Source organism: Malaclemys terrapin, chromosome 5, assembly GCF_027887155.1.
Source record: "Malaclemys terrapin pileata isolate rMalTer1 chromosome 5, rMalTer1.hap1, whole genome shotgun sequence".
NCBI classification, from domain to species: domain Eukaryota; kingdom Metazoa; phylum Chordata; order Testudines; family Emydidae; genus Malaclemys; species Malaclemys terrapin.
Genome location: NC_071509.1, coordinates 134,262,457 through 134,280,302, shown reverse-complemented (window position 1 = coordinate 134,280,302; position 17,846 = coordinate 134,262,457). Strand labels below are relative to the sequence as shown.

Below are 17,846 nucleotides of genomic sequence, written 5' to 3'. Positions count from 1 at the left end.
GGCAGGACTGGAGATGAGTTTGGGGTGCAGGCAGGCTGCCCTGGGGCTGGGACCAGAGAGGAGGACTCCCCCAGCCCTTTCCCTGCCGGCAGCAGCAAGCTCTGGGGGAGGGGTCTTCCTCTTCCCTCGGCAGCACACTCACCCCCACCACTGTCACTGCATGTGCTCCTAGGGCCCCTCTCAGGTCCAGGAAGCCCCCTTGTGTCCCCTGCGGTGGGTGCCGGGTGGGGGCTGCCATCACATGCGCGCCTCCTCCCCTGCTGCTGCCCCTCACTGTAGCCTCACTGGGGGTCGGGGGTGGGGCTGCCCCTTGCCCAGAATGGGGCAGGAGCAGTGACTGCAGGTGGAGGGGGGGAAACCTGTGCTGGTGGAGGGTCCTGCCGGAAAAGGGAAGGGTCCGAGGCGGAAGGGCAGGGGCAGGACAGCCTGCCCTGGCATTAGGAGATGGGGGGCACTAGGACTGTGCAGCGGCAGTTGATGCCAGCAGAGCGGAGTCAGCGTGGAGCTGCAGGGAGGGGGCGGCGGAGGGACCCGGGAGGGTGACCAGACAGCAAGTGTGAAAAATCGGGACAGAGGGTGGGGGGGTAACAGGAGCCTATATAAGAAAAAGACCGAAAAATTGGGACTGTCCCTATAAAATTGAGAAATCTGGTCAGTGGCGGCTCCAGGCACCAGCGCAGCAAGCGCGTGCCTGGCGCGGCAAGGGCGGGGGGTGCCCTACCGGTCCCTGCGAGGGCGGCAGTCAGGCAGCCTTCGGCAGCGTGCCTGTGGGAGGTCCGCCAGTCCTGCCGATTCAGCGGCAATTCAGCACTGGGGACGCCAAAGCCGCGGGACCAAGGACCTCCCACAGGCAAGCTGCCGAAGGCAGCCTGCCTGCCGTGCTTGGGGTGGCAAAAAAGCTAGAGCCGCTCCTGCATCTGGTCACCCTAGGGCCCAGGGAGGCGCGGGGGGGGCAGCAAGTGGGGGGTCAGGGGACATTCGGGGAAGGTGTGTGTGGGGGGGGTGGCAGGTGGGGCTGGCGGGAGAGATCTGGCCCCAAACATTGGTGGAGCCGGGCCCCCGCGCCCTGAATATTGCTGGAGCCTGGACACCAGGGGCCCATACAACTCACCGCCCCGGCCTCAGCAACCTACTGCCCTTTGGCAGGTTTCCCTGGCTTCTCCCATCAGGGGCCGCTGCTGGCCCCCTCCAGTAACTGCAAGTCCCCCCCCAACTGCTGGTCCTGCCAGCTCTCCCCCCACTTCTCCCCTCACAACATTCACGTGGCTAAAGCCGGCTGCAGCCCCACTCCGGTTTGGCTTGTCTGCCGCTCCGCGACGGAGCGGTGGCCAGGCCGAAGCTGAGCGGCCCTGTGACCCCGCACGCCCGGTCTCAATGGTAACAGTGTGAATCTGTGTCACACCGTTCAGCGGTGAGGTGGCGCTGTGTGTAACCAACCTTATTTAAAGCTAACCTCGGCCATAGCAGGCAGAGCGTGAAAGGATCTGCTGCTGAAGACACCTGGTGTGTATGAGCGAGCTCTGGCACCAGGCCATAGCTGCTACAGCAGCACGTGACATCACCGTCGCTTGGTTTGGGTCCCAGGGCAAACCCCCCACCTCTAGGCAGCCCAGGTGCAGCGCTGTGTGGGCACCTTAGGAAAGGCACAGATGGGCTTTTGCCCTGGATAGCCCAGCAGATGGCGGCATGGACCTGCCTGCAGACTCGTCCCAGCGCTGCGGCAAGCCACAGGCGCTGGGCAGGGGAAGTTAGAGCCCAAGCAGTCAGGCCTCTTGCAAGTGATGTGTGGGGCAGCCAGCCAGGGAGAGGAAAGCTACCCCTCAACGCATGGCCAGGGGTCAGGGCTAATGCACACCTCTGCTCTCCTCCCACAAATGGCTGCCAGTCTAAGGGCTGTATTGGTGACCATAACCCCTCTGCCCTGGCTCTTGGGGGCCACATAAATATGACTGCCCAATGCTGAGAGTGGTTTCCTGCACCAGCCTGTATGGGGCTGAGCAGGACCAGTCCAAGGGGCAGTATCGCTGTGTGGGGCTGGGCGGGAGCAGTCCACCCTGCCACGGACCGCCAGTCCGGTGTTTACCTGTTCCTGCCTTCTGATCCTGCCCTCCTGATGGCCTGACTCTTGGTCACTGCCCTCTGGTTTGGGTCTCGATTCTGATCTCCTGGCACTCCACCCTGGCCCAGTTCCTGGTAACTGGCCTCTCACCCCGTGCCCAACGCTAACCTTTAGGCCAGGCTGCCCACGCCTTGGCCCTGATGGCTCGTATGGACTATTGTAACCCACAGGAGCAGGCCTGGCGTGAGAGGAATGGATCCAGCAGCCCAGCCGCTGTCACTGGAAGCACCAGACTCACTCAAATGGGCCACCCACCTTTAGGTGGTTAACCAAGTCCTGCAGGATTGGTCATGCAGCTGACCATGGAGAACTAGCTCCTCCAGGAACAGGTAGGCCAGCTGTGTGCAGAGAATGCCACTTTCCAGGCACGCCTTGCAGGGCCCTGCTCTGAACAGGGTGATAGGGCTCCTCTACCAGTACGTTTTCATGGGTCCTGCCAGCAGTTCCGGGGCTTTATGAATCAGTTTCTCCTCCCATTCCTGACGTGCCTCCAGGGCCCAGGCGAGCCTGGATATCAGCATGCTGACAGGAGAAGCGCTAGACTGGGCCTGCCCCCGGCTGGAGACGGAGAGCCCTATGCTGTTGAACGGGAATGGTTTCCGCCAGTTCATGGCGGTGACATGCCACGGCCTGTGCTGGGCTCGAATGGCTGAGGCTGCTCTGAGGAGACTCCAACAGGGGCAGGAGATGGCGGCCCCCTACGTGGCGCACTTCCACCAGCTCACAGCCGACACCGAAGTCAATGAGACAGAGCAGCTGGGTCATCGTTTGTGCACACAACCGGCTGTGTGGAAGAAGAGAATTAAAAGGGGGATCCCTGCAACCTCCCTCAACACCTGCACTTCCCCCGGTGGCTACGTCCCGTTGGCGACTTCCTCGAGGAAAGGGAACATCACCGTCAGCACCCTCTGTGCTCCGATTTCAGGGACTCGGGCCCCTCTATTTCTGTCAGTCCCAAGCGAGCCCCAAGGGGCCTGGGATGAGGCAGCCCACGCAGGCTAAGGGGGGCGGGCCAGGGCAGAAAGGAGTTTCCCCACACCTCAGTCCTAACTAGCACACACCCTGCGCTCCACCAGGAGGCATTTTAAGACTCCTGCCCCCATTTGGCTGGGCAGTGTCCATGAAGGATGCTGATGCTTAGTGATGCAGAGCAGGCAGCTCTGTGGGAGGGGCAGCGTTACTGTTTGTTAATCATGTGGGGGCCCCATTGTGCTAGGTGCTGTCCTATGCCAGAGACAGTCCCTGCCCCCAAGAGCTCACAGAGAGCTGTGTGGCACTGGCTGTCCTGGGGAATAGGAACTTGGTATGGGGAGAGGCTCTGGTAGAGGTTGGCACCCCAGGGGGACAGCTGCAAAGCTCCCTGCCTCACGCGATGATGGCAGCAGATGCGCGAGGGGAGCCTCAGGGCATGTCCCGGCTTCCTGGGCGTGGTCCTGGGCAGGTCCCAAGTGGCCCACAGGCCTGGGCAGAACTCTGCCAAGCACTGGTGTGAACAGCACCGACTGCCTTCCCCCCAGCCATGGCAGGAGGGCGTGCCACAGCCAGGCTCCCTCCGCTCCACGCTCAACGACGGCTTGGACTTTGGCCAGGAGCAGACCAGACACATTTCTAGCTTTTGTATCTCAGCCAAATATTCTCTACGTCGCTCCTTTCCCAACAATAACCTACCCATGTTTCCTTACCTTGTGGTCTGGCTGGGTGAGCAAACACCTCACCCGACCCCACCTTACCAGCTCTCAACACACAGCGAGCGTCAGAACCCCCTCACGCACCCCCAGGCACGGAATATTGCGCAATGTTTGCCCTGGGGACGAGCGCCCGCACAGCCAGACCATGGGGACTGATGGACGTGCCTTTCAGCACACACCCAAAGGTGTGCCCTTGGGTACTAGGCACTTATGCCAGTGCAAAGCGAGAGCAAAGTGGGCTGGGGGGACACTACCAAGTTAGAGGGGGGCAGGAGGCCTTGGGATCCCGCTGATTAAAGTCTAGGCAGTTGAGGCAACTTATGTCTTTCTGTGAACAATTTAGCATGTGGTAAGCGGTCGGGTTACAGTCTGAGCTAACATCACACCCTTTATTCTAGTCCAGACAAGGCCCAGCACGTGCTATAGCAACTTGTCTGAGCAGCCTTTCAGAAGGTGTTTGTTAGAGCCCAAGGCAGGGCTCAAACAGAGGGTAGAGTAGGGGTGCATCTACCCTAGGCAAAAAGTGCTTATCTACCATGTGAGTGACCCCTGCCCGCCCCGCCCCCTTTCCGAGTGCAGACAAGGCCTCGGGGCAGAAACAGATGGCAATGAGTGACCTGTGAACCCCCAGGCACCCCCTAGACAAAGGTGTACGTGACACATGACCAAACCAAGACAGCACAATAGAACCTGCCTCTTGCTAGGCCTCATCACCAATAAGTTGCCCACAGTAACGGGTGTAGAAGCACTTGAAGCTTTGCTCTCTGTGCTATTTATGCCACACATCAGCGGTCTGACAGAGGGCATTGTTCAGTGACTTCCTTCCCCTTGGCACTTCCCCGGACTCACTTCTGGCCAGGCCGTTCTCTCCATCAATCCGATAAACGAAGTGCAAGGCCTGGGCTGCCAAGCATGGACGATGTGGTGGGAAGAAGAAACCCTGCCCGTTTCCACCCCCCAGCTGGTGCCTCCCTTCGGTGGAGACGTGCGACTCTGTCTCCCTTCTGATCGGGCGATTTCCAGGCTGGATACTTCTTTTGCCTTCACTGGGTCATTCCCAGCACACACAGGTTGCTTTGCGTCTCTTCTCTTCAGAGATGGGTCATAATGTAATTGCTCCACATATAAAGTTACCCCACTGCTCTTTTAAAGCGACCCTACTTTAGTCAAAGTACAAAGCATTACAGAGAAAACATATTAAACAATAAAAGAACCTACTCACATGCTAATAAGCTTGCCAGAGTACATCCCATTTCTCACATAGGCTCTGGCAAGTGCAATTTTAATCCCCCGCCTTAAGGCACCCGTCTAGTTACAAGTTCATCAGAGCTTCAACTCAGCAGAACAGCCACACTGAGGCAGACCAATGGTCCATCTAGCCCAGTAGCCAGTCTCTGACTGTGGTCAGTGCCAAATGTTCCAGAGGGAATGAACAGAACAGAGCAATGGTGTGATCCATCCCCTGCCATCCAGTCCCTGCTCCTGGCAGTCAGAGATTCAGGGACACCCAGAGCACAGGTTTGCATCCCTGACCATCTTGACTAATAGCCATTGATGGACCCATCCTCCATGAACTTATCTAAGTCTTTTTTTTAAACCCAGTTATAGTTTTGGCCTTCACAACATCCCCTGGCAACAAGTTCCACAGGTTGACCATGCCACGTCATACTTCATGTTTGTTTTAAATCTGCTCCCTATTCATTTCATTGGGTGACCCCTGGTTCTTGTGTTATGTGAAGGGATAAATAACACTTCCTTATTCACGTTCTCCACACCAGTCATGATTTTATAGACCTCTAGCATATCCCCCTTTAGGCATCTCTTTTCCAAGCTGAATCGTCCCAGTCTTTTTAATCTCTCCTCACTTGGAAGCAGTTCCATACCCCCTAATGATTTTATTGCCCTTCTCTGTACCCTTTCCAATCCTAATATATCTTTTGTGAGATGGGGCAGCCAGAACTCCACGCAATATTCCAGGAGTGGGCATGCCATGGATTTATATAGTGGCATTATGATATTTTCTGTCTTATTATCTATCCGTTTCCTAATGGTTCCTCACATTCTGTTAGCTTTTTTTGACAGGGGGTGAGGTTTTTCCAGCACCCCAGACGCCAGCACTGAATGAAACACTCCTCCCAAGCCCCAGAGTACAGTCAGACAGCCCTACATGTAGCTCAGAACAAGCCCACTCATACCATGTTCAGATTCCTTTTTATACAGTTCAGGGGTCTTTGAACTGGAGTTTCCAGACACATGCAGTTAATATATAGAGGGTCTTTTTTTCTCTCCCCCCAGAGTGTATCATCAAAGAATTGTTTTCAGAGGGCGAGAATTTGCATTCCCCTCACCTCAAGGTATTTCCTAAGGAAATCCACCTCACACCTATTGTTCCAGAAAGACCTTTGAACTTCCTCATACCTTCCAGATATTGCCTTAATCTTGTTTTCCTTTTGAAGAAGTTCCATACGATCTCTGAATGTACTTAAACATTTGCAATACAATGAATGCCAAGGGTGTTAACCCTAATTGGATAAGATTTAATTAAATTCAGTAAAGTTAATCTTAATTCCATAAGGTTTGTTCAGGACATTACACGATATTGTTAGTCTGACACAACTGGCCCAGATGCTTCAGCGGGACGTATAAGTGGGTGGCTTTCCGTCTCTGATAGTCAAAGATCAACTTAAGTCCTGAAGCAGGAGATTTAATATCTCTTCCAGAATGTAGCGCCTCCTCTCCACCAGGTTAACTCCTTTAATGCCAATCTGTTTATGGGTTTTGATGGACAGGCCTGGGTTCTTCTCGATCCTGCCACCCACTTAGCAGGGTGTAACTTCATTTTCTTTCTATACGAAATTATTTGGCAGTGCTCCATCCCTTTGCTCCTTCCCGGCAGGGTCATCAGGGCAGCTTGGGAGGAAAACTCTAACCACAGGGTAACCCCCCACTTATTTTCCAGATAGTGCAAGACTCCTAAGAAATAACCCAAACAAACAGAGTAATGATGTTAAACAGGAGATCAATATAACATAACAGGGTAAAACACTATTCTCAGGGTGACTGATGCCCACGCAGCTAATACATGTGACTTGATACAGAAAACGTAAAATTAGCATCCCATTGGTATGCGTACCTTGTAGGAGCCCTTGGTGACCTGTGACCACAATATCTTCTGTGCAGCAGTTAGCAACTTGGCTGACTGGGTTCAGTACAGCCCAAAAGACTCAAGTGGGATAAGGGGGTCAGGTTTAGTAGGCAGCAGGTAATACAATCCCCAAACCCTGACCCCCTGGCTTGAGGACACAGTTCAGGGAGGAAGGGGTCTCCCAAACAATTCCCTGACTGGCTAACTAAAAGATGGCGCATTTACAACTCCGTGATGAATCCTCAGGTTTAGAGATGGCTCTGGACTCCTCAGTCACTGCAGAGGGCTGATTATCGCTGGTGGCAGGCGACCTCTTCATTCAGGAGTCAGGCTGCTTCTGGTCACCACCAAGGGAGGCAGGGCTCAAGGGCTACCACTCTGAAACCAGGTTTCATCCGAAGAAGTGGGCTGTAGTCCACGAAAGTTTATGCTCTAATAAATTTGTTAGTCTCTAAGGTGCCACAAGTACTCCTGTTCTCCTTTTCACTCTGAAACCAGAACCCTACCAAAATCCCAACTTTAGTCTCCAACCCCAGTGCCCAGACACACTCCCAGCAGCCCAGACACACTGAGGAGGCCCCTGCACGCAGGCCTGGGACTCGCCAGCTCCCCACGCAGCCAGTCCTGCCCTTTCCCTGGCAGGCTCCAGACTGCTCCAAAAACATTCCCCCCCCCACGAGTGCCCAGGGAATGGCATCTCACTCCCTATTGGTTGCTGAGCAGACAGTCTGCCTTTGGCTTCACCTTCTTACCAGGGACAGTGTCACCTCCCTGAGCTACCAGCACCCAGAGTCCCAGGGACCTAGCTCAGCTCCTTGGGGGTTACAGGAATATTCGGTATTCTTTATGACAGGACCAGAAATGACTACAGGAACATTGGGATTATCATCCCTTTTTATGCCTTAGGGTCTTGTAACATGGAACATCAAATGCCCTTTTGAATTGTAAATTTGGCTCCAGCCACACGCTTATTCCTAAAAATAAAGGCCAAGATTTTAAAAAAAAAAAAAAGGGAGCCTAAAAGTAGGCTGCTGTGTTGGGTGATCTGATTTTCAAAAGAGCCGCGCACCCAACAGCGCCTGTTGGCCTCCCCCGTCCGAGGTGCATGGAAGAGAGGGAGGACGTCCAAGTCAGCCATGATGAATGGAGCAGATGCTGCAGCCCGGCTGGCTGCGCGGGGATTCCATTGTTCCACACCTTCCTCCTTGAGCAGATTGGCCCGATAGGTGTTTGAGGATTTCCTTCTTTCCGGTCACAGCTAGTTTACAAAAGACTCTCTTAATTGACAGGATGTGCACTCATTGCTGAGTAATGCTCTTGGCTGGCCCGGCAAGTTTATTTTTGCTGCTGCAAACAGTTCTTGGGCGAGTTCATTCACTGCTGTGCCGGCACATGCAGCTCTGCCAGAGAGCAACGTGCTGAAAAGCGGCCAGCAAGCCAGCGAGGGGGGATTTTCGTTAGCTTGGGGTCGCCCTTCGTCTACATGTAGATTTAAGGTATTTGAAAGATCAAATGGTTTTCAAACCGATACCATCTGTTCTAGCCCAACCAGACGTTATTGGCTTGACGCAGGACTCATGGGGGTTAGGTTCTCCTGTCTCCTCCGAGCAAGCACTGAATGCAACACTCCTCCAAGCACCCCCATTTCCCTAAGTGTCACAGACGCCCCTGTTTAGCCTCCAAGGGCATCGGCTGGCACAACACGCTTCAGGCTCTGGGCACTCCCGCTCGGGCTGCTCCTGCAGGGCACAAGCCCATTACTCCATGGTGCCAGGGAGGAAGCGCCAGCCCCTAGACCCCAATGGCAGGCCCCTTATAGTTCTGTTCACCTTCCTCTGAAGGGCTTGGAGGGGGACTTTGGGGGAGCTGAGTGAACAATGGCCTGGGGCAACAGGGAGGGCATTTTCCACAGGCGTCTCCCCAGCTGGAACTGGGCTGCAGGGATGCCCCCTTGCTCCTGGCTGTAGCAGAGGCCTGAGGGCCTGATCCTGGTCTCGCTCTCACCAGGCCGGTACTGGTTCAGTTCCTCTGCCTTGCCCAGAGTTCCTCCTGATCTAGAGCAGCGTCAGCGCGATCACAAGCGCGCCCAGACCAGGCTGCGGGGTTCAGCTGTTCTATTTATACTGTAAAGCAATTCTTCCCTCTCCATGAAATTCCCCTGCTGCTTCCCAGAGAACAAGCAATCTCCACAACGCGCCGCTCTGTGCCATCAATCATTGTGTCCAGCACTTGCAATGAGACCCCGGAGGCTGCCTGGGCGTGTACGGCTGAGGGGACGATGCTACAGGGATGGAGCCACGGAGCCACGTACACGGTCACAAAACGAGGCATCACGTGGTATAAACCGTCACACTGTATAAAGCTGGCTCCTCCCATAAATATGGCCTTAGATTGGAAGTAGGGAGCTGGCCTGTCTGCATTTGCGTTAAAGAGGGTTCATTTTGGCATTCCCTTACCCAACACACCCCCAGCTTTGTTCATCCAATTTCCTTCCCCTGCTGCATCCTGGCATGGCAATTGTGAGTTCTCTGGGGGTAAGGGCCATCTCGTTTGCTACATGTCTGTACAGCACCTAGCACCACTGTCCCTGACCCACGGCTGGCTCCCTAGGCACTACCGTAGTACAAATGGTAATAAAGATCTCCAGTGAACCAGAAGGTGCCAGAGGGGGGTAGCAAAGTTCAGAGTTTTGTTAAAATTCACATTTGTGCCAAGTGGTCTCCACGGCTTGATTGCCAGCTTTCGGCACTGAAATCTGGCTGTATTTCATTATCACACGAGGCTTAAGTGCAGCAAGCCAAGCCATTAACAATGATCCTGAACTGCCTCCTTGTGCCTCGACCTTGCAGCACATCGGGGAGCGTATGCGAGATCGCTCTGGGCTCCGAAACGCCGGCAGTACTTGGGCAGAGCACACCACAGAGTGGAAGCTTTCCTGCCGAAGTTCCTTGCGGCTCACGATTTCAGACCGACAGAATTTTAATAACTGCTACGTTTTCATTCAAAGCGTCGCCGATTTAACAGGGCGGTTTCACAAGGGTCACTTGAAGGAATTTCGCAACAGCAGCAGAAATTTTGAGAAAATCAATGATTTTTTTGCATTGTTCTTTCATCACATGGGAAGAGCTACAGATCTGTGGGGAAGATGGGAACAAGTTGATTCACAGAGGAAAAAGCAACTCTTTAAAAAAAAAAAGTTAGCAGTTGATGCAGAGAAGGTAAAAGAGTGCTGCCCAGCTATTAAAAAAAGTGTCAAGTATCCCTGCACTAACCCTCATTGTTTAAAAGCTGCTGGGTTTGGATACAAATGAAGGCAGACGGGAAATATATGGGAATTTCCTTAGAACTGTTTCCAGATGCAACATGGTCAAAGAGTTCCAGGCCAGAAAGAATCTAGTCTGCCCTCCCGCATGGCATAAGACACCACCAACCAGCGCCCGCACGCTAAACCCAACAGAGAGTGAGGTATCCCAGCCCACAGCTGACTGGACTAGGATGGGTGACGGGCAGAGAACAGGAGGGACTGAGGTGCCCAGTGCATGGCAGGGAAATGAGTAAGTCAGTGAGCTGCACCCCCATGCAGCAGAGGAGGGCGAAAAGCTGAACGGGTTTCTATCCAAGCCCTCTCTCCAAAGTGAAGTCTGACACTGGACTGCGGCATCTCTGTGTGTGCTGGATTCTGCTGCCCACTGCAACTTGTTCCACTGAAATCAGTGGGGCTGCTCACCCGTTATTCACCCATTTTACAGATGGCAGAATCTGGTGCTGGAGGAGGAATGACGAAGGGGGCCAACTCCTGCCCTGCATTTACCCCAGTGAGGCTGCAGAGGAGGGTAGGGACAGCCCCCCGGTTTTATGAAACTCAGTCCCCCAAGTCCTGGCATGGAAACACACTGATTTCGAGCCGCCTCGATTCTTCATTAAAACAAAATACCGTGTGTCGAGCACATGGCATGTTCGGCAGGGTTGAGCTGCAGCCCATCCTGTCTGAATGCACCGCACACAACCCAGCCCCGAGGTCCCCGCGCTGGTCAGGAGCGTAAGTGTGTGCCAATGAGGAGACAGGGTGCGCAAGACACTGCCCAAAGGACAAAACGAAAATGTAGAGGGAGCGGCTGACAGACCAGAGAAGCCCTTTGTTCCTATCCACGTCTACACATGGAAACGGAGCTCAGAGAGAGCGTTGCTGTGAATGGCCTGCAGGGGTCCGCTGGCTCCCCGCTTTGCAACGTACACTTCAATTGTCCCTTGTTCCCTCGGATACATTCAATCATGTGTGCGTCCAATGGGGGTTACAGCACCAACCCTAACCCCGCTCCTGGATTGGAGCCTCTCGCTGCGACCACAATACAAAAAAAATACTCAGCTCTTTCCAAGGGCATCTCAGCCACAGGTCTCCGCAAGCAGGTATCATTCTTGAGGCATGCTAAACCCGGAGCACAGAGAGCAGTGACTTGCCAAAGGCCCCAGAGTCGTCCGTGGCAGAGCTGGGAACAGACGCAGGTTCACAGAGTCATAGAACCAGCGTTAGAAGGGACTGCAAGAGTCATCTAGTCTAACCCGGTGCCAAGATGCAGGATCTGTTGTGTCTAAACCAGCCAAGGCAGATGGCTCTGTCCAGCCCCCTTTTGAAAACCTCCAGTGAAGGAGCTTCCACGACCTCCCTAGACGCCTGTCCCATTGTCCTACTTGATGCTCTGCACCACAGTTCCCCAAATGAAAATTCTCCAGCTTTCCAGCCAGGGAATATTAGGAGCCGAGCTCCATCCACCCACACAGGCATTTCCAATGAGTATTATTTAGTATGCTAACTGCAGCAGCTCCTGGGGACCCCAAAATCAGGGTGCCATTGTACTAAGCACAGAAAGCCAACAACACAAAGAGAGCTTCTACCCCAGAGACAGAGGGCGGTGGAAGGAGAAGGTTGTCGTGGAGACAGGCATATAAGCATTAGTCACAAGGGTGAGTCTATAGTGGCCAGGATGGGTAAGGAATGGTGTCCCTAGCCTGTGTTTGTCAGAGGCTGGAGATGGATGGCAGGAGAGAGATCACTTGATCATTACCTGTTAGGTTCACTCCCTCTGGGGCACCTGGCATTGGCCACTGTCGCTAGACAGGATACTGGGCTGGCTGGACCTTTGGTCTGACCCAGTACGGCCATTCTTATGGCTGGTGCTACAGCTCTGGGACGTCACTATAGCTAGCCAAGCCCATTCAAACAGTTTTTAAACTCAGGCCAGTGAAAACAGAGCCATAGGAAAGTAAGATTCTGGCTAGGACCCCACTTTCCCAAGCCACTGGAGGTGGAGTTCCAGTCTCATTAACTTTAAAAGGCTCACTCACATTAAGTGAGAGCCCCCTTGCAGCCCGCGCGTTAATCCACATTAACAGCCCATCGCCAGATGTTCCCCACTCTCACCAGGTGGATTAAAAAGCCACGTGCAGCCTTGGCTTGGTTCTGATATCAGATGGAGCCGAGCTGGTCTGGGATTTTGGTAACCCTTCAGAACGTGTAGTCAGATCCCAGACTTTATAAACAGCAGCACACCTCAGTGCCTAGCTGATGGGACTCCCTCATCACTCCCCCCAATGAACCTGACCTGGTGGTGGGAACACTGGGAAATTCTGGGCACGCGCCTCCTTCCCTGGGGTATGCAAAGATTAGCCTATGTATGACAACTCTGTGCTTGCTGGTTTACAAAAATGGGGGCTTGAAAAGGTTAGCAAAGAGAACTGTTCCTAAACGTACACACATCTGGGTGTTGAGGTCTGCTGCTCCGGAAACAGTCCTTTTAAAATCTGCAGCTTCTCTAGTCCCAGTCCCTGCTGGGGATGAGGAATGTCCCATCCTACCTGCTCCCGCGTAAAGCCTGAAAACCCACACACTGAGTCTGGCGTTTTTCTGCTGGCATTTTGCACTGCTGCGAGTTTGGTCGCATGGCCAAGAGAACCGTGTTGCAAACCTGGAGATCATTTAATAAGCAAATTCCCTCAAACATTCCATCTTTTATGGGGAATAAAGTTTGGTTCCAACGGGGATCGAGGTCTGCCATGAAATTCAACACAAACTCGTTCTGCTCGTTAGGAAACATACACACGCACAAGTTTTTATTTGCCCAAAGAGTTACCATACCAAAATAGCAGGCATCCCCTTTTTGTTTGTTTGCAGTTTACAGTATTCAAAACTATGTAATTAACCTGAAATGTACGCAGATTTTTTTTTTCCCCCCCAGGGGGAGAAAAAGATTGCATCCTATTCTTAGTAAGTGATCTGCCATCAGTGTGAAAGTGATTTGTACCATTATCCGTGAGTGAACGTCAGCCTTAGAACCATCTTTCCTTTTCCTTGCTGCTGCTGCTGCTGCTCGGTTTGCAATGCTTTTGAGATCAGAGAAGCTGAAGGAGTTTCAGTGTGTTAAAGAGGGAAGCTGGGTCTGCAGACGCCAAATACTGACAGCAGAGCCAGTCCTCCAGTTCAACGCTCCGCTCAGTGTCCACTGCCCTCTCGGCAAATTTCATCATCAGCAGTGCCCGTTTCATGTCGATCCAGTTCTGGAGAGCACCGTAGAGGGCTTCTTCGTGGTTAAGAGGCTGGTCTGTTAAATCTTTCCTGGGACCCCAGAGCAGACACTGCAGGATCCGTTTTGCCTCTGTGATGCGGACGCGTTTGATGGGGTCGGCTTCCAGCAACAGGTGAGCGAGCTGCTGGAGCCCGCGGGAGTAAATGGACAAGCTGGGGAGCGGGGGGAGGTCATCCTGGCTGTACTCCTGTTCCCTGAGATGGGCCCTCACCTCAAAAGGGTTGGGCTGGTGGAGAAGTTCATAGATGAGGATGCCCGTCTGAAATTCATCAAACTTTTTGTACTGAGAGGCCGACACAATCTCTGGCGCCAGCCGGGCCTGGCTCTTTTTCAGTTTGGAGTCCCCGGCGCCCGGCTTTTGCTTGGCCTTCAAAAAGTTGCTCACAATAAGCCTGGGCAAGTGCTTTTCATCTTTGGTTTTACTGCAGCCAGTCAGAGGCTTGCAGTGAACTAGCAGCAAGTTTTCCAGACAAAGATCTCGGTGTATGATGCCGTGTTCCTTGAGATGCTCCAGGCCATGGCAGAGCTGGAGGAGCAGGAAGCACACGCGCCGCTCGTACACCTCCGGCTTGGTTTGATGGCAAGTTGCCGCATCCCTCATGAAGTCGGCTGCGGTTTGGTGGGGCACTTCGCGGGTGATGACGACCACGCAGTCCCATTCGCTAGCGGAGCAGGAGAGGCCGGGGCCATCCGGAGGAGAAGTGCTCTTTGCTACGTCGGAGGACAACAACATGCTGAAGGGTACGGAGGCTACGAAGTGCCCACAGTCCTGCTGGATGTTGAAGTGAACCGGCACCGAGGGGCTGTGGTACGAAGCAGACACTTTGGATTCTTGAGTTTTACAAATCTGTGAAGAGAAAACGAGAGATAACAGGGCGGGTTAGGACGGTCACTCACCCAAAATGTGCTCCAACAGCAATGCCTCCAGCTTATCAGGAAGTTGTTCCTTCAGAGCATAACAGATGGACATTAGAACGGCCATACGGGGGGCAGACCCAGGGTCCATCCAGCCCAGCATCCCATCTTCCAACAGCGGCCAATGCCAGATGCCCCAGGGGGGGATGAGCAGAACAGGGCAATTATCACATGATCCTTCCCCTGTTGCCAAGTCCCAACATCTGGCAGTCAGAGGTTTACGGACACCCAGAGCGTGGCGTTGCATCCCTGACCTTCTTGGCTAACAGCCATTGATGGACCTATCCTCCATGAACTTATCTAATTCTTTTTTTTAACTCAATGACATTTGTGGCCTTCACAACTTCCCCTGGCAATGAGTTCCACAGATTGATTGTTCATTGTGTGAAGTAGTACTTCCTTTTGTTTGTTTTAAACCATGCTGCCTATTAATTTAATCGGGAGACTCCTGGTTCTTGTGTTAGGAGAATGAGTAAATAACACTTCCTGATTTACTTTCTCCACACCAGACATGATTTTCTAGATCTTTATCATATCCCCCCTTGGTCGTCTCTTTTCCAAGCTGAACAGTCCCAGTCTTACTAATCTCTCCTCAGAAGGAAGCTGTTCCATACCCCTAATCATTTTTGTTCCCCTTCTCTGTACTTTTTCCAATTCTAATATATCTTTTTTGAGATGGGGTGACCAGAACTGCATTCAGTACTCAAGGTGTGGGTGTACCAGGGATTTATATAGTGGCATTGTGATATATACTGTCTTATCTACTCCTTTCCTAATGGGTCCTCACATTCTGTTCGCTTTTTTGACTGCCGCTGCACGTGGAGCAGATGTTTTCCGAGAACTATCCGTGATGACTCCAAGAACTCTCTCTCGAGTCGTACCAGCTAATTTAGGCCAGAGGAGTCCAGGGCTGTATGTACAACATGAAGATGGGCAACAGTCTGTTGTCCCTGCTCAGAATGTGTTTTCAGTTCAGAGCATTCACCCATCTTTCCCTGCCCCTCCTCATCTTTTCTGCTCACCATCCTTCTGGCCAGCAGCTGGATCCAGCTCCAGTTGGCTCCTGCTGGCCAGCGGGGCAGAAACAGGAGATGGGAAAAGCACGCTGAGTTTCCATAGCTGATAGAACACAATGGCTTCACCGGGTAATTGTAAGGAAAGTCAGAGACAAAATACCCAGCTTAAAATGGGGGTCTACGAACAGTTTGTTCTATCGGTCACTAAACCGATCGTAATACCTAGTGCTTTACAGACAGCAGCTAATCCTCAGAACACTCCGGAGGGATGGCAATATGTAGCATTATCCCCATTTCACAGACAGGGAAACAAAGGCTAAAAAATTGATGACGCAGTCGTGTCATGGGACCTGGGTACACACACACTTCTCCTCGGACATGCTTAAAACCCTGTTTTGTCTTGCAAAAGAGGCAGGGCTTTAGCTATATTGAACCCGGATCCTCAGACAGGATTGATTTTGTAGTGAAGACAGGATCAGAGCGACCTGTTTAAAGACCACAGAGGGACTTGAGGCCAGTTTTTCAAAGGTACTTATGTCCTGAAGATATAGACAGGTGCCACTATCTGGCCATTGGTGTGCAAACCAGGATTAATCTCAAGGAGTTCCTGACTTCAGAAATACATCTCTCTCCCATAAGCCCTAGAACTATTTTCACTGTTCCTTCTCCCACCACTTGTTTCACGTCTGCCTTGCACGTACTAGTGAAGCACTGAAATGGTGGCCAGAAAAGCCGGCAAAAGGCTCTGGTATTGGCACGATGACGAATCTAAAGGCAGCTCAAGTCAATGGCCCAGCCTCACGACAATACTCGTGACAAAAAGAAAAATGAGGACTCTAAAGAGAAAATAAACGTCAATGGAGGACCAGGAATGATTGGCAAAGAGATGAACAAAAGACCCAACATAAAATGAAAAGGGAGAGCATTATGTAGGTCCCTGGCCCACCACCCCAGTCAAAGTTCACATAAATCTACACTCAACTTTTTTTTTTTTAATTTTAAACTTTCCCATTGTGACAGCATGAATAACTGCAGAAAAATAGGTTTATCGTAGCAACATCCATTAGCTCCGCAACAATTACAGGCCTCTCAGCGTTTCCATTGTAAGCCCTTTTATGTAGGGATTTATTTAGACTTCAGCCTCGTGAATTTGCTCTGGGTTGGAACTTAGCACAGGAGGTTTCAAACCCTGGAGCAAATTTCTCTCTCTTGTAAAATGGGTGCAAACCTGGACACGACGACATCGGCTTACGGTGAGGGCAAAAATAACGAAGTAGGACTTAGAGGGCTGAGATTCTTTCGTGCTCCTGGCAAAATACTTTCAAACTCAAATTCTGCAGGGCATTAACTCTAGTGACCGAGTACCGTGGGGAAGAGCTATTCAAAATCAATTGTTTTCTTTCTCTTTTCTAAGTAAAAAGGGTCTGACGTGCCTGCACATTTATGCTGTTAAAGGATGGTTTCAAGGAAACTAGCCCATGGAAATATTACAAATTAACACACGACCCTATAGAGCTTTAGCATCAAAGATCTATAAAGGAAGGACAGGGCTTTCAGTTTTCTATTCAATCAGTTTGCTACTGTAGGTGTACGTATGCCTTTTGCTATTCCTTTGTTATGTATTCTGTATAGCAGGGGTGGGAAAACTATGGGCCACAAGCCGGATCCAGCCCGCCAGCTGTTATAATCTGGCCCTCGAGCTCCCCTTGGGAGCGGGGTCTGGGACTTGCCCCACTCCAGTGCTCCAGCCTGGGAGCAGGGTCAGGGGCTGCGCTGCACAGCTCCCGGAAGCAGCAGCATGTCCCCCTCTCCAGCTCCTATGTGTAGGGGCAGCCAGGGGGCTCCCCTCCGCACGCTGCCCCCGCCCCAAGTGCCGCCCCCACAACTCCCATTGGTTGGGAACCACGGCCAATGGGAGCTGCAGGGGCGGCGTCTGTGGATGGGGCAAAACGCAGCAGAGTCGCCTGGCTGCGCCTCCGCGTAGGAGCCGGAGAAGGGACATGCCGCTGCTTTCGGGAGCCACTTGAGGTAAGCGCTGCCTAGAACCTGCATCCCTGAGCCACCCCCCACCCTGATCCCCCTCCCGTCCTCTGAACCCCTCAGTCCCAGCCTGGATCACCCTCCTACCCCCAAACTCCTTATCCCCCGTCCCACCCCAGAGCCTGAACTCCCAGCCGGAGCCCTCCCCCACACCCCGTGCCCCAGCCCGGAGTCCCCTCCTGCACCCTGAACTCCTCATTTCTGGCCCCACCCCAGAGGCCTCACCCCCTCCTGCACCCCAACCCCAACTGCGTGAGCATTCATGGCCCGCCATACAATTTCTATACCAGATGTGGCCTCGGGCCAAAAAGTTTGCCCACCCCTGCTGTATAGTTTAATAAC

The 17,846-nt window shown here is 52.8% G+C and overlaps 1 protein-coding gene across 3 annotated transcripts in view; it reads right to left on the bottom strand.

Annotated features, from left to right (window-relative positions):
• Positions 1-13,030: 13,030 nt before the first annotated feature.
• PRAG1 (PEAK1 related, kinase-activating pseudokinase 1) overlaps positions 13,031-17,846 on the bottom strand; it is a 46,119-nt gene continuing 41,303 nt past the window's right edge. For all 3 annotated transcript variants that reach the window (XM_054028877.1, XM_054028879.1, XM_054028878.1), the window contains one exon: positions 13,031-14,380. In XM_054028877.1, the coding sequence (XP_053884852.1) occupies positions 13,340-14,380 (1,041 nt within the window). In that variant the 3' untranslated portion in view covers positions 13,031-13,339. The remainder of the gene's footprint in view (positions 14,381-17,846) is intronic.